Raw genomic sequence first — 27639 nt, 5'->3', positions numbered from 1 at the left:
AAGGGGCAGCAGATGCAGTCTCACTCAATAAAACTTGCATCTCTCCCACTCTCCCTTTGTCTCTCTCTTTTTCTCTCTCCATACCTCTTTCTGCAAGTCTGCAAAGAACCCAGGGGAGCTCTTTAGATCTGTGGGTGTGACAACCTTGCTCTCAGGCATTATTTGCCTCATTCCCAGCTCTCTCTGTGCTGTGAGTCACCTGGGTTTCCCCTTTAAAAAAAAACTTTTTTTCTTTCCAATTTTTCAAACTGCCAGATACTGAAATATAAGACTTCATTATTATTGAGACGAATGTTAATTACAGATATTGCGCGGTGTGTTTTATGTGCAAAGTGTCCTTCATTCAGGTGAATGTTAGCACACCTGAGTCCTCTTTATTTGATGATAAAAAAAAAAGAGACACAACCCAAGAATGGAATTCCAGCAGCAAGAACAGACAGGAATATCTCCAGGTAACACTCAGCAAACAAAACTCAGACCCATCCTTGAGAAATTGGTAGATTGAGAGAAATAGCAGGCTGAGAAGTGTTGGGCCTCATTAGGAATTGTGAATTCTGTACAGCAATGTAGGTCAGTGTTGACATGAAAGGGAGCTCTTTTTGTAACTCTTGTCATCTTCTTGTGAAATATTCCCCAAGTAGTAAAGTGTCAAAATGTTTCTAATCAGACTGCAATGATTGTGTAGAGAGGCAAGATGTGTGGTCGGATATGAGCTCATCTATGAGTGACAACAACGCTAAACAGCACATGACATTAAACTACTCTGTGATACCTCAATCTTTAGTCTCGGTCTCTTACTACATTAGTTGGTGAGAAAGTCAGCAGTACATATTGCTAATAGAAGGCAGATTGCAGGGCTCTGCAGTGGTAATGTACTGGCATACAGCAAGAGCTTCAGTGGATCAGTGTTTTAGCCTGCAGGCCCTTTTCAGGAGTTCTGAGAAGTGGCAGGTCACTATATAGTCTAAGCCTATTTAAGAAGGAGCATACCAGCACCTCCTGCAGTTCCACAGACCAGGGAGGGGGTTGCTTTGAAAACATCTTAGGAGGAAGAATCATAAAACACACCGCTGAAACAGCCTACTAAACATGGCATGGTGAATCCAAGAACATAACTCATAATTGCTTCAATAATCCTCGCTCTCTATGCGAGCTGGCAAATAGAGTTTGCAACATGCCTTTGTGTAAACAATGTCTCTAAGCAGATTTTTCTTCTTTAATATTCTAAGAAGTTAATTCATTCATTGAAAAACACGGTGGTAGTGGTGTTTGTTTTGCGAAAGACGAGCTCAGGGTAGCGCCTTTAATGCTATTGTTTGGACTGGTCCCTCCTAACATACTTGTTTGTGGTTAGTTGGTTAAGCATGGTAAAGGCTGTGTGCATTTTCTCAGGCAGAGTAACACAACAGTATCATTATGTACCCAGTGGGAAGGAACCTTTTGTGAACTTCCCTCCAGCTGAGGGGGGTGGTGGGGTAGCCTGTATGCAGGCATGCATATGAAACAAATAAAGGGGGTGAATGCAATATCTGGTCAACCAGGCACACATGGCATTACGGAGGATGTGAGAGATCAGTGCGAATGTCTGCAGCCCTCGTCCAGAACTCTCAATAAATGAAACATCAACAAAAGAGAGACCAGCGGCTTTTCCTGCACTTAACAAAAACATCTGATGTGCATTATTCCTGACAGAGCATCAAAATGAGGATGAACAGCTTGGCTTTTTAATAGAATGAGTTTCCTCTGCTCTGTATGGCTGGGTCCTTTAACAAAAAGGCACTGAGGGAGGCAGTCAGAGAATTTCAAAAGGTGACCAGAAACCCTGAATAACGTGTTCAAAAGGATGAACAACAACATCAGAATGTGGAGGCAGGACAGTTGAAACATGTAGCTGTACTTCCCCCTAGTGGCCAAAGAATTTGTTACGGAGAAGGACCAAATAATGAACATAACCAACACAGAAAACGTTGCAACAGAATATTGATCCTGTACATGTTGGAGAAGCAAGCATTTATTCCTGTTTCCTATTATTATTAGTATTTTCCCCTGCTGCAGAACAACTCAAGTCACTTTCTGGAAGTAGTAAAAAAAAAATATATATATATATATATACACACACACACACACACACACATACAGAACTTGTCTTTGTTGAAAATTTGCTTGAGCTTTTATGTGCAAAAAAAAAAAAAGTTAAAGCTTGAATTTTCAATTGCTGTTGCACATAAATCTTTAACACATTAATATTCTACAGTTCACTGCACTACAAGGGTCTGCACTGTATATTTCATTTCCACTTACCTTAATGACAAATTTGAGAGGAGCCATTGCAGTGAACACAGGAGTCCTGCTAGTTTCACCTGAAACAAGTGTATAGTCGTGGATTACAAATGATAACCTAAAAACACCAATCCAGTGATCATACATCGTAGAGAACATATAAAACTGACAGGTTTAGATTACCATCTTCCTAAGAAAATAACACTAGTTATCTGTCTTTTAATAGACTGTTATGGAGCGTCTGTGGTGGCCTTATAGTGTGTTACTCATCTCGTGCAGAGATACCTTGGTAGGTTTGTTATTAGTTACACAGTACTCAGTTTCTTACAGATATTTATGGTTCTCCTAAACGCAATACACTGTAAGGTCCTACCGCCAACCTAAACGATTTTGATGGTGAATCAGTTATTAACGTTAGCTAACACTGGTTAAAGTTAACGTATGCTTTGACTTTCATTAACTCTAACGTTAATATGGTCAGGTTGTGGAGAACTACTTAGACTACATTAACGTGACCTCTTCAAACGCAGCTAGATACAGCTAAACAATTCTAGCCTTAGAATAATTACAGTTTAAGTAGTTGTTGTAAAGTAAGGGTTTGTCGAGTAACGTTAGGTTAACGTTAATGATTAACCTTACTCTTAACAAAATGATGCCTCCAACATTAAACCATCGTTAACACATTACATGTTAGTGCCACTACAAAAGTGAAATACACAAACCTGGGTGATAACGTTGTGTAAACATTAATAAGGTAACATACAATGAACAAGATATTTCATACCGCCAACAGTTTTGAATGTTTGTCAAACGATGAGGCTGCAGGAGATGACGTCACATGCTGTTTGTAGTCCAACAACTGCAAAGCCAGTATTGTAATCGCAGCTTTCAGTGAATGGCGTTTGGCAAAAAAAATACCTCGCAACTACCGAGTACGGTAGTAAAGCGACTGTCCAGCTCTGCTATAAAGCAGAGTTTGAATTTAATTATCCGTCGTGTACGCAACAATTTCTAAAGACCGGCGAGAAAATGCGACGGTTTATCGGATAGGACCCCACTAGGACCCAATGCTGTGACCGTTACCCCGCTTCCATGGAAACGAGTTGCGCGTTAAAAAACGCCAGTATTAATCTCGAAATTTAACGTTGTCGAATTGTATCTAAATATAATTTTTATCATATACTGCAAAGTAACATTGTATAATTTGTTTTAATAAACTATTATGAAGCCCGTATCCAAAAGTGGTCAATTATTTGTCAGGCAATGCTTTATGTCTCACTATCCGACGGACGCAAACTAAGGTGCTTAAAAGGGAAACATCAAGGCAGCGTTTTCTATCAAATTTCGCTTAACAGACAGTTTAAAAGACACTATTGTCGCTTAGAAGTCGTCTTGCTGTCGCCACTGTAACATTATGCCAAGTGACTTCTGTAACGTTAGGTTGTCATGTCAATGTTCATAAGGTCAACCTGCTTACTTTCGGGAAGGTGCTGTGATGTCTCGACTGGTCAAGAAATCTCCATCTATTTGTACGGATCTGCCACTGGACGACACTGATATTTGTAATAAGCTTAATTTGCTGAGGCAGCTTCTGAGATCTTGTTTTGGTCCGACGGGTAGACTAAAACAAGTTCACAACAACATCGGAGGGCTCGTTGTAACCACTTCAACCTCCTCTGTTCTCCTTCCAGCCATTTCCTCCTCGAAGCCTTTTATCAATCTGATCAAAACCTCCATTCTCAACCACGTTTCTCGTTTCAGTGACTGCGGCTTGTTTGCTGCCATTCTTTGTTTGTCTCTTATTGAGCAAGCGAAGCAGTCTGGTCTCCGAGGAAATGTGGCGATTCGACTGAACAAGCACCTGCTCGGTCTGTGCACCAGTTACCTACAACAAGAAGACTGTGCGTGTAAAGTGAAGCTCGACTTCTGCAGCAGCCAGAACTTGATCAAATTAGCTCGCAGTGTCATATCCAGCAAACCAGCATGTGGACTAACAGAGCCAGAGGCACTTTACATCAGCAAGTTGGCTGTACAAGCTTTTTTACTTACTGTTCCCCGTGACAGACCAGGAAAAGTCAGACTTGGCAAAGTAGTGACTGTCTCTGTTGAAGGCCATTCTGTGCTAAACTCTGCAGTGTTTCCAGGTTTACTGGTGGACATGCCTGATGTCGTTTGCCAGAACAACTTAGAGAACCTGCATACAAATCCACTGCGCGTGGTGCTGTTCAGTGCATCCCTTGCTGGAGACCTTTGTGAACTGGGAGATGGGATAATTGAGGTGCACCCAGGTGTCGACACAGACTCACAGATCTTGGATAAACTCCTGGAGCTCGGAAAACAGGTGGCTAAAGATGAGGTGAAGCTCTTTGTGTGCCAGAAGGTCATACACCCAGTCCTGCAGCAATACCTGAAGAGTCATGGTATCATAGTGATCGAGAGACTGGGAATCACTCTCATGGAGCCTCTTACTCAGCTGACAGGTAGGCCTCTAAATGCCTCAAATCTTGGTTGGATCCATTATTTCAAATCAATGTGAAAATATTTTATCCAACTTTTTTTCAAGTACACCCCTCACATTTTTGTAAATATTGGATTATATCTTTTCATGTGACAACACTGAAGAAATGACACTTTGCTACAATGTAAAGAAGTGAGTGTACAGCTTGTATAACAGTGTAAATTTGCTGTCCCCTTAAAATAACACACCACGCAGCCATTAATGTCTAAATTGCTTGCCACAAAAGTGAAAACACCCCTAAGTGAAAATGTCCAAATTGGTCCCAAAGTGTCAATATTTTGTGTGGCCACCATTATCTTCCAGCACTGCCATAACCCTCTTGGGCATGGAGTTCACCAGAGCTTCAGAGGTTGCCACTGGCGTCGTCTTCCACGACAACGTCACAGAGCTGGTGGATGTTAGAGACTTTGTGCTCCTCCACCTTCCGTGTGAGGATGGCCAACAGATGCTCAGTAGGGTTTAGGTCTGGAGACATGCTTGGCCAGTCCATCACCTTTACCCTCAGCTTCTTCAGCAAGGCAGTGGTCGTCTTGAAGGTGTGTTTGGGGTCGTTATCATGTTGGAATCCTGCCCTGTGGCCCAGTCTCCGAAGGGAAGGGATCATGCTCTGCTTCAGTATGTCACAGTACATGTTGGCATTCATGGTTCTCTCAATGAACTGTAGCTCCCCACTGCCGGCAGCACTCATGCAGCCCCAGACCATTACACTTCCACCACCATGCTAGACTGTAGGCAAGACACACTTGTCTTTGTACTCCTCACCTGGTTGCTGCCGCACACGCTTGACATCTATTTTGGTCTGATCAGTTAACAGGACATGGTCCCGGTAATCCATGTCCTTAGTCTGCTTGTCTTCAGCAAACTGTTTGTGGGCTTACTTGTGCATCATCTTTAGAAGAGGCTTCCTTCTGGGACGACAGCTATGCAGATGATTTTGATGCAGTGTGCAGCGTATGGTTTGAGCATTGACAGCCTGACCCCCCACCCCTTCAACCTCTGCAGCAATGCTGGCAGCACTTGTCTATTTCTCAAAGACTATCTCTGGATATGACACTGAGCATGTGCTCTCAACTTCTTTGGTCGACCATGGCGAGGCCTGTTCTGAGTGGAACCTGTCCTGTTGAACCGCTGTATGGTCTTGGTCACCATGCTGCAGCTCAGTTTCAGGGTCTTGGTAATCTTCTTATAGCCTAGGCCATCAATTCTGATCCTCAGAGAGTTCTTTGCCATGAGGTGCCATTTTGAACGTCCAGTGACCAGTATGAGGGAGTGTGAGAGTGATAACACCAAATTTAACGCGCCTGGTCCCCATTCACAGACACACTAGACTTTAGAACACTAACAAGTCACATGATTCTGGGGAAAATGGCTACTTGGGCCCAGTTTGGACATTTTCACTTAGGGGTGTACTCACTTTTGTTGCCAGCTGTTTAGACATTAATGGCTGTGTGATGTGTTATTTTGAGGGGACCGCAAATTTACACTGTTATACAAGCTGTACACTCACTACTTTACATTGTAGCAAAGTGTCATTTCTTCAGTGTTGTCACATGAAAAGATAAAATCAAATATTTACAAAAATGTGAGGGGTGTACTCACTTTTGTGAGATATTGTATGTATAGTGTCCATGAAGGTATATCTTGTACTTTGTGTGAGGTCCTCTTTCATTTCTGTCCACAATAGGTGCTCAACCTGTGGCTACATTACATGCCACAATTCCAGCCAAGGCCTATGGGAAGGTAAAGGAGCTCAGTATTAGGCAGTTTGGTTCCAAGACAATGCTGCATTTACATCCTCCTGCGGAGTCAGCAATCTGCATGATGATCCTCTGCCACAGGAACGAGACAATGTTAAGTGAGCTGAAGGTAAGATGAAGTTAAAAGTGTTGGCACTGTACTGTTGACTTCTGGGGTTTAAAATAGATACTGTAGAGTGAGAGAAACATGGATGGATGGGTGAGTGGACCAATTATTTTGGTGCACATCCAGGGGGAGAGTTTAAATTCTTCTACAGCACTTTTAATTAAAGAATCCATCAACTGGCATTACAAAATTGTTTTAAAATTGCTTTTAAACAAAACTGTCAGCTTAGAATGTCCATTAACGCAAATGTGACAGATGAACTGATGTGTTAATTTCCGTGTGTCTGTTAAAGGTGGTGTGCCAGAAGACAGAACATGTATTGAGGCTCACCCTGAGGGAGCCATCTGCCTTACTTGGAGGTGGGTGTACTGAGATCCACTTAGCTGCTCACGTCAGACACAAGGTGAGATCCAATACTTGAGCCTTAAACCAGTCCAGTTTAATTGATTTCACATATCCAGAGTCTCATTCAATCTCATTAAAACATGTCTTGATTTTGCTGTATTTTCATCACAGAGCATGAATGAAGTCACAGAGGCCGTATCGGCGTTAGGGTGCTCACAGACAGAGTACCTTCTCTGCGTGGAGGGATTCTGCCGCTCTCTGGAGTCTGTGGCCACCGCACTGGAGCACAATGGTGGGAATTCTTTAATCGATCTGACTCACGCTCACCACTGGACTCTCCCTGCAGATGCCGTGAAAGAATATATGGAGGATAGTTTGGGCTACTGTGGCTGTGGACTGGTGGAAAGTAGCTCAAATAAGAAGTGGACTTACCTGAACACTAAATACCCCCAGTTCTCACCTGCACCCCTGTCTGAAGACACTGCTGTGCAGCCACGTGTCCTTGACTCCTTCACGGCCAAACTCAACGCATTGCAAGTTGCGGTAGAAACCGCTAATCTTGCACTGGATGTGCGATATGTAATTCAAGACACGAACTAGCAGAATAGGCATTTTATCCAATGTGGTTTGTGAAAATTAAAATGAAGAATAAATGGTGTTTTGTATTGTTTTTTCGAAAGTTAAGATTTAGGTGAAATGCTAGATGTTAGCATTGCTTTGAACATCTGATTGAACCCTGGTGTCAGTCAGTGGGAATGTCTTGTCTTAGCTCTTTGTTAAGTCGTTGACTTATTGTCCTACTACTCAGATGACTATAGTGATCATGTTTATTAATCTGTTGCCCTTTTGTAGGTTACTGACTGTAATTTATCAGCCTTGTTCTCAGCTCACATATGTGTATCCTCCGAGTTTGGTATTTGGGCTGGCAGGAAACAACCATTTCTCCATACAGAGAAACATTAAATGACCTTTTAAATGAGTGTATGCAGATGTAGTGAATCAAAAGAATTCAGCTTTTAGGGTACAGTTTATCAAATTGGCATGTTTACTACAACAATGCCCTTTTTTCATTACATTGTGCAACATCCAAAATGTTACCAGTCTGAACCTGCTGATTGGTATGAATCACTACCCGACAGCTGTGAGAATACAAGGACTAACCCCAGGAAATCAAATGTTATAATGTAACCCCTTATTATAGGATCTTTTGCTGGAGACCTTTGTGAACTGGGAGATGGGATAATTGAGGTGCACCCAGGTGTCGACACAGACCAACAGATCCTGGATAAACTCCTGGAGCTCGGAAAACAGGTGGCTAAAGATGAGGTGAAGCTCTTTGTGTGCCAGAAGGTCATACACCCAGTCCTGCAGCAATACCTGAAGAGTCATGGTATCATAGTGATCGAGAGACTGGGAATCACTCTCATGGAGCCTCTTACTCAGCTGACAGGTAGGCCTCTAAATGCCTCAAATCCTGGGTGGATCCATTATTTCAAATCAATGTGAAAATATTTTATCCAACTTTTTTTCAAGTACACCCCTCACATTTTTGTAAATATTGGATTATATCTTTTCATGTGACAACACTGAAGAAATGACACTTTGCTACAATGTAAAGAAGTGAGTGTACAGCTTGTATAACAGTGTAAATTTGCTGTCCCCTTAAAATAACACACCACGCAGCCATTAATGTCTAAATTGCTTGCCACAAAAGTGAAAACACCCCTAAGTGAAAATGTCCAAATTGGTCCCAAAGTGTCAATGTTTTGTGTGGCCACCATTATCTTCCAGCACTGCCATAACCCTCTTAACCCTCAGCAGAGCTTCAGAGGTTGCCACTGGAGTCGTCCTCCACGACAACGTCACAGAGCTGGTGGATGTTAGAGACCTTGTGCTCCTCCACCTTCCGTGTGAGGATGGCCAACAGATGCTCAGTAGGGTTTAGGTCTGGAGACATGCTTGGCCAGTCCATCACCTTTACCCTCAGCTTCTTCAGCAAGGCAGTGGTCGTCTTGAAGGTGTGTTTGGGGTCGTTATCATGTTGGAATCCTGCCCTGTGGCCCAGTCTCCGAAGGGAAGGGATCATGCTCTGCTTCAGTATGTCACAGTACATGTTGGCATTCATGGTTCTCTCAATGAACTGTAGCTCCCCACTGCCGGCAGCACTCATGCAGCCCCAGACCATTACACTTCCACCACCATGCTAGACTGTAGGCAAGACACGCTCGTTTTTGTACTCCTCACCTGGTTGCTGCCACACACGCTTGACACCATCTGAATTAAATAAGTTTATCTTGGTCTGATCAGACCACAGGACATGGTCCCGGTAATCCATGTCCTTAGTCTGCTTGTCTTCAGCAAACTGTTTGTGGGCTTACTTGTGCATCATCTTTAGAAGAGGCTTCCTTCTGGGACTACAGCTTCAGTTTCAGGGTCTTGGTAATCTTCTTATAGCCTAGGCCATCAATTCTGATCCTCAGAGAGTTCTTTGCCATGAAGTGCCATTTTGAACGTCCAGTGACCAGTATGAGGGAGTGTGAGAGTGATAACACCAAATTTAACGCACCTGGTCCCCATTCACAGACACACTAGACTTTAGAACACTAACAAGTCACATGATTCTGGGGAAAATGGCTACTTGGGCCCAGTTTGGACATTTTCACTTAGGGGTGTACTCACTTTTGTTGCCAGCGGTTTAGACATTAATGGCTGTGTGATGTGTTATTTTGAGGGGACCGCAAATTTACACTGTTATACAAGCTGTACACTCACTACTAACACCTTATTGTTATAGAATGTCAGTCAGACTTAAATCTGAACCGTGTTACATTCAGTGTAATGACGTTGATCTATGTTATTTTTGTTATGTAACTTTGAACATTTAGTGAAAAAAAATCTCTTTCAACAAAGTTATTCAGTGTGTTTCTTCCATAGCAGTGTGTACAGAAAGAGATGAACAATGAATCTGTAATATAAGAATGGTTGTGTAGAATACAATATAGTAACAACTGCAGGCAAAATCAAAACAGATTTGTGTAATTTCTGTTTAAAATTAGGATAGCAGAGACCTGTCCTTGTCTTCCACTCTCTGCTCAGAAGACAAATGGAATCAAAGCCTTTCGTAACTTGGGATAGTCTTTGAATTGCTCTTGGTAAAACCTGCAACAGAGGAGCAAAAGATAACATCTGTCACTCAGAAATGGCATATGGCATTCTAGGTAGGTTGACAGGTGAGTATTCATGTTCTGTTTTGGGACTGCATAGCTTTTCAATAATGTCTTGGGCACCTGTGATGGTAGTAGGCCCGCGGTCCAATAAAACACAGGCTAAACACAGCGAAGGAGAGGGCTGGAAGGGACCAGGTTGCGACAGCATAGCCAAACCACTCCACTATCTCTCCTAAGTAGTTGGCACCAGACACATATTCAAACAGACCTCCTGCGGGAAATTAAGAAGACCACAAGTCACTACAAGCACAGAGTAGATGACTAGTTATTCTAGTGAGATTTTCTGTTACCTGCAGGAATCTTGTAAACTTCCTCCCCTGGTTTTCTCAAGTTGCGAAGAATATAGTCACTGTGTATATTGATGGCCATTCCAATGTAAAACAGCAGTAAACCTAAAAGGATGAGATTCATTCAGCCTTTCATATTTTAAAAAATGAAAGTTTTTAAAGTAAAGAATAAATCTTGCTCCTACCAGTTTTATAGCGGTAGTCAGCTGACCATTCATCATCAAACTGGGCACAGTGCAGCAGGTAGTGTCCCTGCAGGAAACCATTCAGAGAGCAGAAGAAACCTGCCGCCACCATCACATCAAGTGGGAAAGGCTTTCCTCTGGTCAGGAGTGAATAAACAAATGTCCTGTGATTGGTGAAGGAACAGTAGGTGGGAAAAGGAGGGGGATAATAGCGCATTTCATCCATGCTGGTACATGCAGAGAACATGTTTTACAACCACATGGAGAGATTTTGTACAAATGACTTTGTATTGAAGTGCAAACAAAACAAAAAGGCACCATTAAGCCCCATTCTTCACGGGAGGTTAGCAATGCATTCCTCAGTGTTTTAGCCTTCAAATTATAGCAGCAGGAAATCTCCTTTCTAAAGCTGCTTTTTATGTGTCTACATCTGCAAATGGGTTTGTAATTTGGCTCCTGCTGTACAGTACAGAATGACAGGTTTCAATTATTATTACTGTGCATGTAAAAAAAAAATTCAGTTAGTTTCACTGGTGGATCACGGTATAATAAACTAATTTCCAGGGAAAATCTTGTCAGGAATGCAACTAGATCCATGATGAATACATTAATTCATAGAGTACCCGTAAGTATAACTTTGATGTTTGACAAAAACAGTCTGTACAAGAAATGTAAGGTATTATAAAGTACTGTATATAGTATGGTATATGGCAACACAAAGCAAAATATATTAGTAAATTTGAGAAAAGCTACATGACAAGTAACGTCAAATTTGAAAATTCTATCCTGCTGACTGTATTTTGAATGAATGGGGGTGTACCTTCCTATTTCAAAGACTCTGACCACTGCTGGACATTTTCACACTTCCCTTCTCATGCACATTAAATGGCCAAAGACCAGGCTTCTGGCTCTTGCTCTTACCTTTGAAAGTAGTGCACGCAAAAGGAGCCAAGCAGCTGGTACTTCCCCACACTGGAGGGTTTGTATGAGGTGAGCATTAAAAGTAGGGGGATCAAGAGGGCTGGCATCTCCTGGAGGAACCAGGCTAGTCTCGCTGGGACCATCCGAGCCGGAGGTGGGAATCCCATGTGGCGGCCATAGGAGGTCTGTGTCGTCCTGTGACGGACCAGGTGCCAGAGTCCTGTCAGGATCATCCCATAGCTGAGATAGCTGACCAAGTCCCCATAGCAGTGCATCTCGCAGGTCCGCACCTCAGGGTCGGTGAGTGCTGCAGTAATCTTTTTCCTCTTATAACTAATCTTAAGTGGCTGTATGAAGTCAAATGGATGTAAACAGCCTCCCTGACTCCTCCCAAAGCAAAGAGAGAGGTGTGCCGGCCTGCTGAAATATGAGTGTGTTCCCTTGTCAACAGCTATATGTGAGGTTATGATGATCCTTTCCACCTTGGAATGTACGCACTGATGTTAAATTGCTGAATTTCCCAAAGCTACAATAGGAGTGAGCACAATTGCATGGAACATCATGATCATGAAGTCAGCTGTTTCAAATCTGTTACGGTCTGAAGTCAACCAAAGTCCCTTGCTGAAAGCCTCCTCTGCCTGTCCATCCTGTTTACAGACACACATAGCAACATCTGCACCAATCTGTGAGCAAATTTGCAGACTTTAAATTAAGCTTTTCCAGTCGTACTAATTCCCAAACGCATGAATGGAATAGGTGAGGAATTTAGAGATAGGCCGAGGTACTGAACAGGAGAACTGACTAAACTCATAATAACTTTACAATAAAGTCATCAAAGTCCAGATGTAGCCACAACTACTGATTACATTACAACCACAAATGTGTCTACAGTTTCAGGAATCACAACCAGATACTCCTGTACTACATAATCAGTAGATAAGTACAGCATTCAATCTAGTTTTTAAACTCCCTTGTTTCTGGTTTGGAATGTACAACCCAGTGTTCTTTTGAGAAATAATTAAACTACAACAGGGACATTTATATGGTTGTGAACATTACATAGGTTTTATTGTAGGACTATTGTATTAGACCGCTTTATTTTTTTAAGCCAGGTATACCTAATAAACTGGCAACCGAGTGTATAAACAGAAAATCCAATACTATCTGGAGAGTTTTTATTTTCTGAAATAAAGGAATGAGTGTTAATTTTACTATATTCCTCTACCAACTGGCCCCCTCTGCTGGTGACATTTCTTAATGTCTCCACTGTAAACCAACACTTGATAAAAAGATATTTATTCCACCCAGGATCTACATTGCCATATATGCAGCATTGCACCATAAACGTGTTGGCAGTTTACAACCAAACTAACACTGCTGACATGCTTCATCTGGTGCAAAAATAAAAGAGGCTACCTATTAGTTGCAACTTTGGAGAAATCAACATAGTCGTCAAACCCAGTGACTGAAAAATTAAATGCGTATGCAGAGTCAACAGTTTTTTTTGTGTGATTGTAAATACATGAAGAACAAGACACCAGAGCAGACGTGCTTTTCAGTACATTTTACTTGTTTTGTAACATGAATCCACGGCCTTATCTGAAGAGCCTTTTGGGATGCTTTGTCAGTGGAACCTGAGATAAAAAAAACTCCATTTAGGGAGTAGTTAAGTAGTATACTTTAGATTTGTGACGTGTTAGTTCCCATTCTCTAAGCAAGAAAGAAATAATACAAAAACCCATTTCTAAAAGACAAACAAAGATCCATAAACAGAAAATAAACAGTGTTGAGGTTCAGCCTTTGTCTCTCTACAGGAATGAGGTGAGGTGGAGAAAACAGAACACCCCTCCCTGCTGGAGAAAGGAGATAACAGTTGGTGCCATTTCAGACCAACAGATGACGGGGACAGGTCACGCACGCTCCTGGAGTGCTGGGTGATCTAGACATATTGTTGGGCACTCGTCAAAGGGGTCAGGGTACAGGTGGAAAAACAAAAACTGAAAGTACACATTCTAAAGTAAGACTAAAAGTGAGAATACGCTTTAAATGTGCAACAGTGATAAAAGGCACAATAGCACAGTGTGTCATGCTTTACTTGTTTCCCTTAAATTAACGTCAGAGGTCAAGTGAGTCTGGGGATTCATCTTTCAGTCTGCGCCCACTTGATTCAACCAGACATTGGAGCTTAATGCATCTTTTGAATGGGAATACTTGACGTCAGCAGTCAGTGATATTCAAATTTCAAAAGGACAAGACCGCAGACATTGTGTGCGTCATTGAAAGCCTATACTGCCACTATGAATCATCAGGTGTTTGCATTCAGCTTTTGTATGCAGTTTGTTAGTATTTCAGGCAGCAGGACAGCAAATTACTTTGAAAAGCAAACACATTCATTTCTAAAAAATTGTAAAATTGTGTTTTCTGAACAGATTCAGACCCAATAAACCCAAATTACAGGGAAAAGCATTATGATTTTTGTGTGGGCCATTTATTACTTGTTTTTAGTTCTTGTCAGATTGATACTCCAACTGCCTCCAGAGTAATTTTGAAGTGAATTCTCATGAACCGGAGAGCAAACCTTCAAATATGGATGAAAACATAAATCTTTCCAATAACGTTTGGCATTATTAAATCAAACCCAATTAAAAGGAGCTGTCAATGCTACCTAGTGAACAGATATAATAAGAGGTCCTACAACTTTGACCACTGAGGCCTTTACCATTTCACCAATTTGTTCAGGCCAAAACAAAAGCTTTTCTGCTCCTACAGAACTGAATGTGTAATTTTCTACGAGTCTAGCAAGTCTTTGCTTGGGTCTCCGACACTGACAATTCAATAACCACAAAGATTCAAGGTGGCAGTGTAAACAAAGAACTAGAGGTGTCTGTCAGAGTAATTTTTCACACTATCCAGCTTTGATTACATTTCTGTAGCACCCTACAACTGTATTCTGGCCCTCGCAAAATCTATAACGCTACAAGCATATAACTGGAATCTGGGAGCAGGTGTTGAACACACTCATTTATTGGGCAAACCATGTTGATGGCTTTAGAGCTTAAGTGACAACACTGCTTTTGTTCAAATCTACACACTACAGGAGTAAATACTATCACGTCTACTAAAACTACAAAAAAGGGAAAAATTAAAAAGGAATAAAATGTGACTAAAGGATAATATTTAATAAACACAGTAATAAAGTTTTTGGTTTTGTACAGTAGGGAGTTAGTGAAATTTGTAGGGTGCAGCCCTTTGTTAGCAATTACCACATATGTTGAGTATTGGTAGTAATTACCTATGACACTGTTTTCAAAGTTTAACTCGCATGTAGCTTGAAGCAGTCTGTCAAAACACTCTTCATTTTAGTCTAGCAATATTTCAATATTCTCCATTAAGATCTGCAGTTTTATTTTCATTCCTTTTCTGAGGCAGATTACATGAGCACAGATCGCTAAGAGTCCAAATGTAAAGACTTCATTATGACAACTGAAATCCATCCAGGGAAAAAAAAGGGACTAAGAGGACAACTACAGTCCTTGCAAAAACCCAAATAAGATTCCCCCCTCCCAACGCTTATTTTGAGCCTAAATAATACGCACTCCTCTTATCTCCTCTAACCATTTGCTCCGACATAATCTCAAAACTGCACTTCAAACAAAATGTTTCAACCAAAAGCTCTGAGACACACTTCAAACTGAGAGGAGGGCGGAGAAAGGCCGAGGAGAGCCAAGAGAGAGACAGAGAAAGAGGACTGCATTGGCTTCAAGAGTCTAGGTCCTTCCTGCAAATAGTGGGCATAGCTAGGGGTGGGGTGAGAGGGAGGGTGTCTGGGTCAGGTTATGGCAATAGATAGTAAGGGCAGGGCGGCAGCGTTGCGGTGGCCCCTGCAAAAGTCGACCTCAATGAACGATGAGTGCCCCGGCAGCGTAACTCACGGAGCTGTCCTGCCAGTTCCTGCACTCGCTTGACTGGGCGTAGTTCAGGAAAGAGAAGTTCATTTCTAAACCAGACTTCTTCAGCTCAGCCACAGCCTGCAAGACAGCAACATTAGCAGCATGTTTACACACACAATAAACAACATGTCACACTTTTTTACAGTTCTTCAATGCCAGTCAAGCATTCACTAAACCCCTCTCAAAAAGTGATTGTGTGGTGTCTTTTTTTAGCCTTTAAAAAAACCAAAAGCACAAGAACTGACGCATGAGGATGAAACTGTGGCTTTGTCTGCCCTAATGTAAGCTGCAAATGTTAGCATGTTTGGCTAAAAGGCTTTCTACCGACAGAAGTGTTACGTTAAAGGCCAAGAAGGATGTCATTAACTACATTAGTTTGTAGAGTTACAGATTATGTTAAACTTCAAGTGTTCACTTGTCATACTTAAAATATCAGGACTAACTACCTCAACCTCTGCAACACAAGCATAATCTTCAAGTTTTTTTATTGACATGTATGCTACATGGCTCATCAACACGATTGTGTATGTAGTCAAACCCAGGATTTTTGGCTGCTAAAATGTGCCAACGATATCACTATAAACTGCATAGAGAGCTTAGTGAACAATCAACTGACCCCCCCATCAACATGTCTACATTATGTTAAATACTGATGCGCCTGGCAAGGCTCTTCTTCTGTGGTACTTGCATTTAGCAGCACTCCAATCGGGTGACGCCCACAGATGGTGTTGCGGTACTTCTTCAAGTAGTTGGTGAAAGACATGGGATCCAGCTGTTCTATAATGCCCATACCCTTCAAAAGCAGAGATAAACAAAAAAATCAGAAGTCATGTTTTGATTTGTCATGTCATGCTCCAATATAACTATGTTTCAGTTTTCATATGTTTTCTTTCCTTGGGATCTTAAAACAGCTGTAACTCCTTCGAGAAAACAAGCTTTCTTATCACAAGAAAACAAACTTCGTGGCCATGAGAAAAACAAGACAAAAAATCTACATCCTTATCCTGTCTGCCCTTTAATTTCCTGAAACACTATATTTTTAGCAGGTAAATTAAATAGTCACATTAAGAGAACATGAGGTATTCAAATTGGTGCATGTAGCTGCTGATAATCAAAAATTGTACATATTTTATTAAGTGATCTTACATTTGAATCGAATATATCTCACTAGTTACCATTTTATCAAGATGCTCAATAGACCTGTAGATCTCCCCTTGAGATTCATCATAGTAAGTGTAGCGGAACCGTTGACCTTCAGAAGAGAAATGGACATCAGTGTAAAGCTGGAAGTAGTCATGTCACAAGTTATGACATTTGGGCCGCATTATCCTCAGGTCACAAACTATAATTTTTAATGGCAGAGTAATCTAATCAAAGGGAGTCATTTTCAATGCTTTAATGTGGCGGCACCTACCCCAGTGGCAGAAGTCAGACGAGATAATGAAAAGGTTGGAAGGGTCTGCCAGGTACTTGCTGAGCAGCCTCCCATATTCCTGCTCCTTAGACTCACTCAGGGCGCCCACAAGCACAGGGACGATGCTAAACTCATCTTTGTGGCTGCAACATCAGATTACTGAATTAACAACTTGGGTGCAATAACTGCACCTCACTGTCAAAATTCTGTCCCAATGGGCATTAAATTAATTTTGCATTAAAATTGGTTTCGTTTTTCATAGAGCATCCGTCAGAGAAAACTAATGGGAAACCTCAAGCCTACCGCATGGTAAACTGACACTGGTGAGTTGCACCTTTACACCCTACATGCAACACCTACGCGTTAGTAATGTTTCTTTTCCACAGGTGTTAGTTAAACTTGCACGAATGATGTACATTCAGCTAATGTGCTCGGTTCACTTCATACTACCAGATCCCGGCTTTGCTGAACCAAGAAAATAAATTTGACTCCTTCCAACCTAACAGACGGCTGTATCAATTATGCATGTCACACTTGTGACACCATGTGTTCCTGCACCAATGTGATTCTGGTTTACAGTATGTATAGGAATGAACAGAACTAAAAGAGCTCTTCTATGGCCGTCAGTAATAGTTAAAGGTTCCCTGTGGAGATTTTTTTTGGTTTTGACTGCAAGCATGTATACATGGAAGTAAACAAAGGAGGATTTAAAATACATTAAAAATCGCCTTGCCAAAGGTTTTATAAGGACAGAAATGCTCCTTAAACTCATGGACAGACACAATGTGCTTTGGTGAATGTAAACCTCATTTCATCTTGTTTAGAAAAAAACTCCACAGGGCACCTTTAAGAATAAGCTTCATACCGTGAGACCATTCCCTCTACAAGTGTATAGTGTCTTATTTAATTAAACGAATGCCACACCGACATGCATTACCTCTCCATGGCTTTAGCAGTGTAAGGCAAGTGCATTTCAATACTGTGCTCATCTTCATCTGTCTGCATGCTCATCCGCTCAAACAAACCAGTTTTCCAGAGGTCAGCATAAACTGTAAAACAGAGGGGAGTTTCAATTTAATTTGTGCATGTTATCAAGACAATGTCCACTGGTAAAGTAATTAGCTGCACACTCATTTAAATTGGAACCTGGTAAGTGCCTAGCAAAGCAAAACCTCATCATTGAGAAAGTATTTATCTTAAGAGCCAGGGACCTGTGTGGTCCCTGCAGTATGATTAAAGTGTATAACCTCCTAAGACTGCTTGGGGTCTGCATGTTCGAGCTCTGGTCAGGCTGGACTAAAACATCAAATTGAAGAAAGGGTAAAGCACGTGTGAACACACAAAAAAGTAGAAATCACAATGTCATGAGTGAAAACAGTGGATACCCTTCTGGTCGATTCTCAGGTCATAGAGAGGTGTTCTATAGATCTCTGCAGGTGACAGGGCACAGCGGGAGAGGGGCACATGGTGTGAAGGTCCCAGGATGAACACCCTACGACTGAAGGGCAACAGGACTTTATCTCACTCACTCTGTTCACAAAAGGCACACCACCAGCACTATATTCTAATATCTAAACTAACATCTGTTCACTCTGTGGGGGGAAGCTGAAGATAAACGGTCACACAAAGCAATTTCTGAAATAAGGAATAGAGATAGAAAACTGATGGACTTACGTAACTGAGGGATCAACCTGCTTGTAGGCATGTGCTGCACAAGCACCACAGTAGGTATAGCCAGCATGCCTGCAAACAAAACATATCAAATTAGGATGAGACAGCATCACAAATACCTTTTGACATGTTCAAACTGTATTTTTCCTCTTTTTGTTAACGTGTGCTTACGGCGCTATGATGGCTCTAGCAGGTCTGATCGTGGACTGTGCTTGGGACAGCCAGCCTTCTAGTTGTGCATTCAGCTGGGATCCTGAAAAGGTTGGGGGGGGGGTTTTGTTTTGTTTTTTTAAACAAAGCAATTTAAAAACAAAATAGTTTTCAGATAACTGGATTAAAAGGGAACCACTGACTCACACTGCTTTATCAATGCTACCTTATGAGACTAAGAATGACATAGCAGGCCAGCACTAGCAAATAACACTATAATCATAAACTGATAAATACAAACAGGATATGATAGACACAGGAAAGCATAGATCACCAATATCAAAGCAATTGTTTACATCAATGTCGCTGTACGTCAAGTGTGGTAGCAGTGGCCTTTAATTTAGCCTTGTCGTGAAAATAATAAATAAACTAGAATAAGCTTGAGCATATCCACCTCATACTCTATACAGATGATAACCCCACCCTGATTACACCTAATATAGTTCTTTTATAAGCGGGACCTTTCACTTAAAATACTCAAGCCTTTCACTGACAAACTGGCCATAAGTGTTCTGGTCCAGGTTAAACAACAAAAATAAGATTACTTGTAAACTCTGTTAACTGGGGTGGATTATACTAGGACACACTGCATGTATTGCTGTACAACTAACAATGTTAGTCTTTACCGGTGTCTTTACAGTATGGCAACATCAGTATAACACAGCTGACTGTTTCATATAATTAAGTCTGCAGGAAAAACAAACAACCAGTGTAATTAGTTTCATAAAAGAACACCCGGGTAGATTAACATAAGGTCAGGCTTCAGATGTAGCTTATGGACATGTTATTGTTTATATGTAGTATAAATATCGGTAGTGTTTAGCTACCATATGTTGAAAACGTTTGTTACTAACAAGGCCAACGGAAAGGGGATAAACAGGCAGGCTTGCGGGGTTTAATCAAAAGAAACTAGCAGCTAGCTAGTGAAATGGGGGAAGGGGTGCAACATGAAGCTTCAGTTTTCTGCCCTGCCCTACCCAGTCCTTTGTTTCATGGCAGGGAGTAGCTGTTATTTCTGCACCTAACTTAAGCGAGTCAGGGTCAGAGACCACCATGACCACAACAGTACTCGCAGTTCAAGTTAAACTAGTTGCTGGCAGACTGTTTTGCGAAATGTCTAGTTTATCTAGCCAAACAGCAGGTAACGTTAGGCCAGGAAGTTCTGCAATATTAGCCGAGTTAGCGATTGTTAAAATTGGTATATTTGACTGGTTGTTAAAAAAAATAAAAAATGCTGAACAGAAGATGTCAGTTTGCTCTGAAAAATGTTCATCGACCACCCGAGGAGGAAGTGCTGATTAAGCTCAAACCAACCATGCACGAAATGGGATAAGAGATGAGGGAGTCAATGCCAGCGAGAAATGTTAGCTAGCCGACTTTTCATCAAATGGATTAGCGTTAACATAAAGCCCTAACGTTAGCTATCACCATCCGCATTGGCAAGCCATTAATTCGACAGTTTCTGATCTCAGGATATTAAAGGTTATACAAGATACAAAGTCAACAAAACCAATAGAACACAGTCATTTAAAAAACAACAACAAGCAGCTAGCATAAAGCGAGCTAACGCGGGCGGTGCTCTGTTGACAGTTACCCGAAGCAGAGTACCAGCTCCCGGCGTGACTTGCTTCTCTGCACACCACTCGATTCGACATCTTGGTTCCCAAGCCGCCTATCTTGGTTTACTTAGCTCTTGTCAGGTGACAAAAGTAAAATAGCTAAAGCCGATGTCAGCTAACCCAGAGAAGAAACAACACCTGCTAGCTAAGTTGCTTGTAAAGACAAAGGGCAGTTCGGCTGGAGAGACAGCTGGGCTAGCAGGCTAACAAGCTCAGTGCTCCGTCAGCTGGCCGTTGTGTTGTTACCGGTTAATAAATCAGCCGGAGACAGAAGCTAACGTCAGTTTGTTAGACAGCCTGAAGATTTTGTCATGCAAATTTGGAAAGGCACAAAATACAAATACAATCTTTGTAATGTGCTAATATTGGCCAGCCAGAAGAGCAATAACAAGACCAAGAACTGTTACACTCAGAATGACAGGATTACTGGTTTGTCTGTCGAAACAGGTAAGGGGCGTGTCGGACACTGTTATCACGATGACGTCAGTGCATTTTGATTGGTCGCCTGCGATTCGTGGAGAAAATCGAGGAGGCGTGTCCGTAAATAAAATGATGTTTGATTATAAAATTGTACTGCCCGTCAGGTGAGCGGGTACAGGATGCCGATGGAAGCGTGACTGTCAACAGGATGTCAACCAAAATGCATGCTTGCTCCCTACCTTGAAAATATTACGAAAATGATTTAGTATTAATGTAGAAGGTTGTTTATTTGTCATTATGTAGTACAAGGCTCGATAACGAATTTAAATTTGTAGTTCCTTCATGCTACATTCAAAACATATAATTAGGTGTTGACCTATATTAAAATAGGGTAACATATAAAGTAAAAAAGAATAATACAGTTATTTATGTACATACATTCACGTATACACCCCAAACATTCCGCAGTGCATTTTTTGAATTTGCATCTGAGGTGAGTGTAAACAGCAGCAACTAGATGATAATATGGCTTCATCTCCACAATAAACATTTGGGAAACTTTTGGAGTCCATCTTGTGCACCAAGCATCATAGATGTATAACACAGAGTCCACCTCCTCTCATCTTGCCGGAGTCTTGTGCTGCCTTAGTGTTTTATTCACACATTTAATTTAAAAACTAAACCCTTGTTTGTTTTTTTACTTTGAAGACAATCATCTCGGTGTAAAGGACAAATACAAAATATCCTCGGCGTCGATGTTTTTAATTTGATCTTTATGCAATACAAAAATGTTTAAGTAATGTCTAGAATAGGAAATGCAGCATATGATACGGGAAATACTTTTTTTTTTTTTGTCTTTTTTTCCCCTCTTCCTTTATTTACAATTCACAATTGAACAAAATCTCGTCAGGAAGTTGATATGGGAAATACTGTATTACACGTCAAGTCAGAGGCCATTTAGTCATTTACGTTTGTATAAATTACGCTTTTATTCAGAAAATCTAACCGGAATTTGTATTCTTTATTTTGTCAGCGGGACAGAACGGGAGAGCGGGGACAGCTGTCAAGCGGATACACGGAAAGCGGAAGCCAGTGGGAGAAGATGTTTTTGTTGTTGACCCAATTATAAATGCTATTTAAAAGCTACATTTTACAGTGTCCTGTTCAATAAACAGCTAACTCTAAGTTACAATTGAGAACAAGGTAACGTTAGCGAGAGAGTAAGGCGGCTAATATGAACGCAAGTAAAAGCAAAGACAGCGGTGAAGTTATTCAAAACTACCATAAGCAGGCGTTTGAGTGTGTATCTAAGGCTTTAAAGATCGACGAAGATGACACAGGTTGGTTTATTGTCTTGTGTCAGTAGCTGGTGTGTTTTTGTGTGTGACAGCTTGCTATCAACACCTCCCCTCCTCTATTATAACAGGAGACAAGGAGCAGGCTGTGCAGTGGTACAAGAAAGGGATTGCTGAGCTTGAAAGGGGTATTGCGGTAGAGATCAAGGGACAAGGTAACGTTAGGACGTCCAGGTGTACAAGGTGTACAGTGTTGACATGCTTCAGCCTCAACACTCCCATGTTGTGTTAACAGGAGGTCAATATGAGCGAGCGAGGAGGCTTCAAGATAAAATGGTCGCCAATCTCTCCATGGCAAAAGATAGGCTTTCCCTTTTAGGTAAGTGGCATCTTGGTTGTCATCCTAAAGTGTAGACTCTGTTTTACCAAAATAATAGTGTTGTCTAAGCTGAACAGGGATGAAGATCAATGCTGTTCTTGTTTCACAGAGGCAACACTGGCAACTAAAAGGAGAAGTGATCCCCAGACCTCAAGTCGTGTTCTTCCACAACCAAAGCCTGTGCCCAAAAGCCAGCCCGCCGTGCAAAGTCCGTCTACGAACATCAGGCCCTCCACTGCGGTCAGACCCCCATCTAGACCCTCAAATCCAAAGGTGTTTTTTTGTTTTTTTAATTCCATTTAGTTGTCCAGTTGAATGCTATTTCAATACATCTGATTCTGATGAAGTGCGTAATGCTTTCTGGATATTTTTGTTCTTGCTAAGGTGACCCCACATGGAGGGAAAGCTCAAAATGGAAGACCTGCAGCTGGGAAACAGCCCCCAAAGAAGGATATGAAAAATTTCAAGAATGTGGACAGCAAACTGGCCAACTTGATTCTGAATGAAATTGTTGACAGGTATTTAGAAGCATCTCTATTACAACACCTTCACATTTCGCCGTCAGTGAAATGAAAAAATCCTGAGCTGCATATAAAGTACCTTTCTGTGTTCATTGCAGCAGCGTGTCTGTATCCTTTGAAGACATTGCTGGACAGGAACTGGCCAAGCAAGCACTCCAGGAGATTGTCATCCTCCCTGCATTAAGACCAGAGGTGACTTACAAATGGTTTGTCCCTGCGTACATTATTTTGACTTTTTCAGTTTTACACTTAATGTTTTTTTTCATATTTAGCTCTTTACTGGCCTGAGAGCTCCCGCACGGGGTTTGCTTTTATTTGGACCGCCTGGAAATGGGAAAACCATGCTGGTGAGTTAAGCGTTCTTTCAAACACAGCAAACCGATACTTGGCTCATTATTATCAACTGAATCACGGCCTTTACTTCCTCTCACAAGGCCAAAGCAGTCGCAGCCGAGTCAAATGCCACTTTCTTCAACATCAGCGCTGCCAGTTTGACGTCTAAATATGTAAGAAAACACTTTTAGTGCTTTACACTACACTAAATTAAGTGTAGTTTTTTTTGTAAACCTTTCCTATCATCACCATCACAGGTGGGAGAAGGCGAGAAGCTTGTACGAGCACTGTTTGCGGTTGCCAGAGAATTACAGCCCTCTGTCATATTTATTGGTTTGTGTAACTCTATTTATATACTAAATGTGCCCAAACACTTTTATCCCCCACATTGCAGCTCATAAATAAACCCCTCATTTTGTTTTATTTTACATGCAGATGAAATTGACAGCTTGCTCTGTGAAAGGAGGGAGGGAGAACACGATGCCTCTCGTCGATTAAAAACCGAGTTCCTCATTGAGTTTGACGGGGTGAGAGCAACAGCAGCGGTCACTCAACGGTCTCTGACATTTGATCGTGAAACAATTTCAGAGTGTTTTAAGTCACGGCTTTCTCAGAGAACGCTGGTGTTATTTTCACAACAGTGCTTCTTTGTTTCAGGTGCAGTCAGGAGGGGATGACAGGGTGCTAGTAATGGGTGCAACCAACAGGCCTCAGGAGCTGGATGAAGCAGTACTGAGGTACGCGATGCAACTTCACATGCTGCACAATTATTATTTGTTTCTTTTGTACATGCTCACTACACGTTTTCTCTTGTGTTAATCTTGCAGGCGCTTTGCAAAAAGGGTTTATGTGACATTGCCGGATGAAGAGGTATTTGCTGTGGACCCATCGCCACAGTTCGTCACTACAATCATTGTCTTTGTTTGCTTTGAAATGTGAATGGCACAACATGTTTTCAAGTTCACTGTGTTTTAACTCTCTCCAGACACGATTCACGCTGCTGAAAAACCTTTTGGGAAAGCAAGGCAATCCACTGAGCAAAAATGAGCTGTCCTATCTTGCTAAGTGAGTTTCCTATTTACATGCCTTACTGCCTTTACTGCATTTTTGTGTTAACGTGCATTAACTCCTGGATATGTTAACTTGATAGAGCGACTGCAGGATATTCAGGAAGTGATCTCACGTCACTAGCCAAAGATGCTGCACTCGGGCCGATTAGAGGTAAGTGGTATTCCTCCCATTATCTTATGGTTAATGTATTTTTTAGCCTCTGCTGTGAGCTGAACCTGCTTCTTTTTCATGTGAAAATCCTCTTACAGAGTTGGGACCAGACCAAGTCCGAAGTATGGCTGCTAGTGAGGTAATGCTGTTAAAGTGCTCACAGTAATACATTTATTTTCTTTTATGCCCATTTGACTACCATTTTACAACAGTATTTATCTGTAAGGCTGTTTTGTCTGTATTCACAGATGCGTAACATCAAGAGAAAAGACTTTGAGGATTCCCTGAAGCGCATTAAGCCCAGCGTAAGCCCAGGGACTCTTAATATGTACGTCAAATGGAACAAAGATTTTGGTGACACAACCGGTTTTTGAACTTGATAGTTCGTTTTCACTTCTACAAAGGAAAACCCTGAAAATAAAATAACAGTCGAGTCCTCAGTTTTACTCAACGGGTAAAATACGTCATTAACACAAATGAACTTAAAAACCAGCAACAAACCTGTTTGTAGGTTGGTAAAGCAATAATGTATAAATATTAGGACATGTGGCAATTGGTGCATTTCCCATTTGATGGGAAGACGTTGCTAGTAATATTTTTACAACTTTCTTTACTGCACAAGAATAAAGACTTTGGGGACTCCCTGAAGCACATTAACGCCAGCATTAGCCCGAAGACTTTTTATAACCAAATAGAACAAAGATTTTGGTGACACAACAGATTTTTGAATTTGATAGTTCCTTTTCACTTCTAAAAAGAAGAAAAAACTTAAAATTACAGTTGAGTCCTCAGTTTTACTGTACGGGGGAAAGACATTGTTAGGCCAAATTACCTCAAAATACAGCAATAAACATCCCTTGTAGGTTGGTAAATAATATTACATGGCAGGTGGTGCGTTTCCTGTTTTATGGGAAGACTTTGCTGGTTTCTTTACTGTATTACTGCACTCCTAGAACACTTGTCTTGCTTGTTGAAATTGAATTATTTATTCTCAAGAATGTCCTGCTGAATAATAACATTGGATCCTTCTCTTGCCTCAAGGGGGCAGCAAGTTTCTGTAAATCCTTACATAACCTCGCTACTCATCCAGTGGTTCCCTGCTTTATCCACATGTCGATGGTATTGATCACCAAGTGCTCTCTGTACTTGTACACAAAGGCAATAATAATTGGGAGAAGAAATGACAGTTTGGTTGCTTATTGTATTATATTAGGTTTTTTACATTTGCATATAGTTTGTAGATACAAATACTAATATAGACCAATTGAATTGTCGTGTTGGCCAGCTACCTTTTATTTTATTGCGTAGAGTTATGGCATTGAGTTGAAAAGTTTCATTGTGCAGGGTTATAATGGCCTCCCACTTTCCTCATGCATCAATAAATACATTCATTAAAGTTTCACCAGCATTATTGTTTTCATTTTCTTTTAAATCAGACAGAACCCTAAACTTTGTAAAATTCACAGGATACCAACTTATTAAATCATCGCTCATTGTGATGTCTACCTAACGTCTGCCTTTATGGTTAATCCTAAAAAAGTGTTCAAATCATTGGTTGGGGTTATAAGATTTGTGGAATGCCTAAAAAAAAAAAAAAAAAAAAAAAAATGGCTGTCAGGCTGATGGTTCCGCTTGTAGGAGCCTTGCTGTGTTCATGCAGATATACGCAGGTGCCACTATCTTTTAGCAAGGCTGGAGTCTCACATTCGCACAGGGGGTCACCAGCTGTCGGGGCATGGCTGATTCAAGCTTACTAAATGCTTGTGGTCAGTCATAGAACTTTTGAGTGCACTCTGCTGAAATAGTTGACTTAAAGCCCACCTCTCTCCCAAAGGCCCTTCCTATGGTCAGCTGGTGGTGGTGCATGTGGTTTATGTGGCCCAGCAGCTGCGCCGTCTGTTCCTGTATATGTTTACAGACTCTGCAAAAGCAAACATTTTCTGCGATTAATTACGGTTGGCTTCAGTTTTATTTCCACGCTGCTTGAACTTATCATGAAGAACACTCACTCCCACAGCTGCAACCACACCTAGGACTACTCTCTTTTCCTCAGGGGAGACATGTTGGATGGAATTAGGGGGGTTTTGTTGTTGTTGTTTTGTTTTTTTTTACTTGTCATGACTGAAGAGCTTCTTTCACGATGCCAGGCTGGAATGGAGAGTGTTAAGGGCTACGCTTTAGTCATCACCTCTTTTTTCTCTTGTTTACTCTTCGCTGAGAGCATCCAGCACAGTAAACTAATGTTCTGTATGATGGACTAGTTGCAAGGCCATTTAGTCATGTTATTTTCACACCTTTCAACTTCCATATCTGAATATAAAGTAAATGCCCACAGGTGGTAGAATTAGCTAATCACCCCATGTCAACATTCTTACAAGTAATTGCTTTTAAAATAACCTGTAATTACAGTACAGAGCGATTATCTTATGTACATGGTGTGCTAAATTTTCAACCTGACAGAAGATAGAGTATTATTGAGGTGGTTTAAACCTTGTGTATGACTGACAGCTAGCCTTTTTGGTTGCGTGTCAGAGGCCTACACCTTCACAGTGGCTCATTGATGCTTTTACTACTACATCCACTCGGGAAAACAGAATAGGTGATCATTTGATACCTCCAGTGAAATAGCCCACCCTGTAGAGAGTAGAATAATAGTCAACACAGTGAGAACCTCTCACTGACTGAGCAAACAGTCTGAGTGTTTCTTCAAGTGGCCCGCTATGAAAGCAGTATGTGGATGGGAGGATTTTGTTTTAGTGAGTGCACATCTCACTTTATAGATATTCATTATAAACCAGACTTAGTTTGTCAATTGTTCTGCCTTACAGTAGTACATTAGATGCTAAAAGACCAAAAGACAGTGCACTCACTGTGTGCAGCACCATGTTATGAGAGTGGCTGTGAGTTCAGCTATTTTTAAGAAAAGCCAGATTGTTGAAGTGGTAGAGAGGGATTTCCTTTAAAAATGTGGATTTGGCCC

The 27639-nt window shown here is 41.3% G+C and overlaps 4 protein-coding genes across 8 annotated transcripts in view; 1 reads left to right on the top strand and 3 right to left on the bottom strand.

The window, feature by feature from the left end:
* Positions 1-8591, bottom strand: part of LOC119917061 (SLX4 interacting protein) — a 35646-nt gene extending 27055 nt beyond the window's left edge. Inside the window, exons 1-3 of one of the 5 annotated variants that reach the window (XM_038737141.1) lie at positions 8225-8591; positions 4330-4528; positions 2302-2360 (exon numbers count right to left, since the gene is read on the bottom strand). In XM_038737141.1, coding sequence (XP_038593069.1) covers positions 2302-2360; positions 4330-4396 — 126 coding nt within the window. In that variant the 5' untranslated portion in view covers positions 4397-4528; positions 8225-8591. Of the gene's footprint in view, positions 1-2301; positions 2361-3002; positions 3326-3757; positions 3888-4329; positions 4529-8224 lie in introns of those variants that run through there. The other 4 variants (XM_038737139.1, XM_038737144.1, XM_038737140.1 and 1 more) reach the window with 4 other exon arrangements.
* An 886-nt stretch (positions 8592-9477) lies between these two features.
* Positions 9478-12086, bottom strand: srd5a2b (steroid-5-alpha-reductase, alpha polypeptide 2b). Its single transcript, XM_038737799.1, has 5 exons — positions 11627-12086; positions 10706-10869; positions 10524-10625; positions 10294-10444; positions 9478-10165 (listed from the first exon to the last, which is right to left on the bottom strand). The coding sequence occupies exons 1-5, from the start codon at positions 11899-11901 to the stop codon at positions 10099-10101; spliced, it is 759 nt and encodes a 252-aa protein (XP_038593727.1). The 5' UTR covers positions 11902-12086; the 3' UTR covers positions 9478-10098.
* Positions 12087-13175: 1089 nt separating this feature from the next.
* On the bottom strand, positions 13176-20921 carry memo1 (mediator of cell motility 1). Its single transcript, XM_038737426.1, has 9 exons — positions 20466-20921; positions 18833-18914; positions 18665-18733; positions 18376-18488; positions 17928-18039; positions 16991-17133; positions 16752-16828; positions 16265-16369; positions 13176-15654 (listed from the first exon to the last, which is right to left on the bottom strand). Exons 1-9 carry the CDS (start codon positions 20524-20526, stop codon positions 15523-15525), a joined length of 894 nt encoding a protein of 297 aa, XP_038593354.1. The 5' UTR covers positions 20527-20921; the 3' UTR covers positions 13176-15522.
* Positions 20922-21849: 928 nt separating this feature from the next.
* Positions 21850-26061, top strand: LOC119917480 (spastin-like). Its single transcript, XM_038737828.1, has 16 exons — positions 21850-22250; positions 22337-22420; positions 22501-22584; positions 22694-22857; positions 22969-23102; positions 23204-23297; positions 23378-23452; positions 23540-23611; positions 23696-23771; positions 23874-23965; positions 24096-24175; positions 24266-24308; positions 24424-24503; positions 24589-24659; positions 24758-24798; positions 24908-26061. The coding sequence occupies exons 1-16, from the start codon at positions 22145-22147 to the stop codon at positions 25031-25033; spliced, it is 1422 nt and encodes a 473-aa protein (XP_038593756.1). The 5' UTR covers positions 21850-22144; the 3' UTR covers positions 25034-26061.
* The last annotated feature ends 1578 nt before the right edge of the window (positions 26062-27639 follow it).

Source organism: Micropterus salmoides, unplaced genomic scaffold (assembly GCF_014851395.1).
Source record: "Micropterus salmoides isolate LMB-PRFRI ecotype aquatic unplaced genomic scaffold, ASM1485139v1 Ms_hic_scaffold_22, whole genome shotgun sequence".
Taxonomy (NCBI): Eukaryota; Metazoa; Chordata; class Actinopteri; order Centrarchiformes; family Centrarchidae; genus Micropterus; species Micropterus salmoides.
Note: the sequence above shows the minus strand (reverse complement) of the source record. Positions and strands in the feature narration are given on the sequence as shown.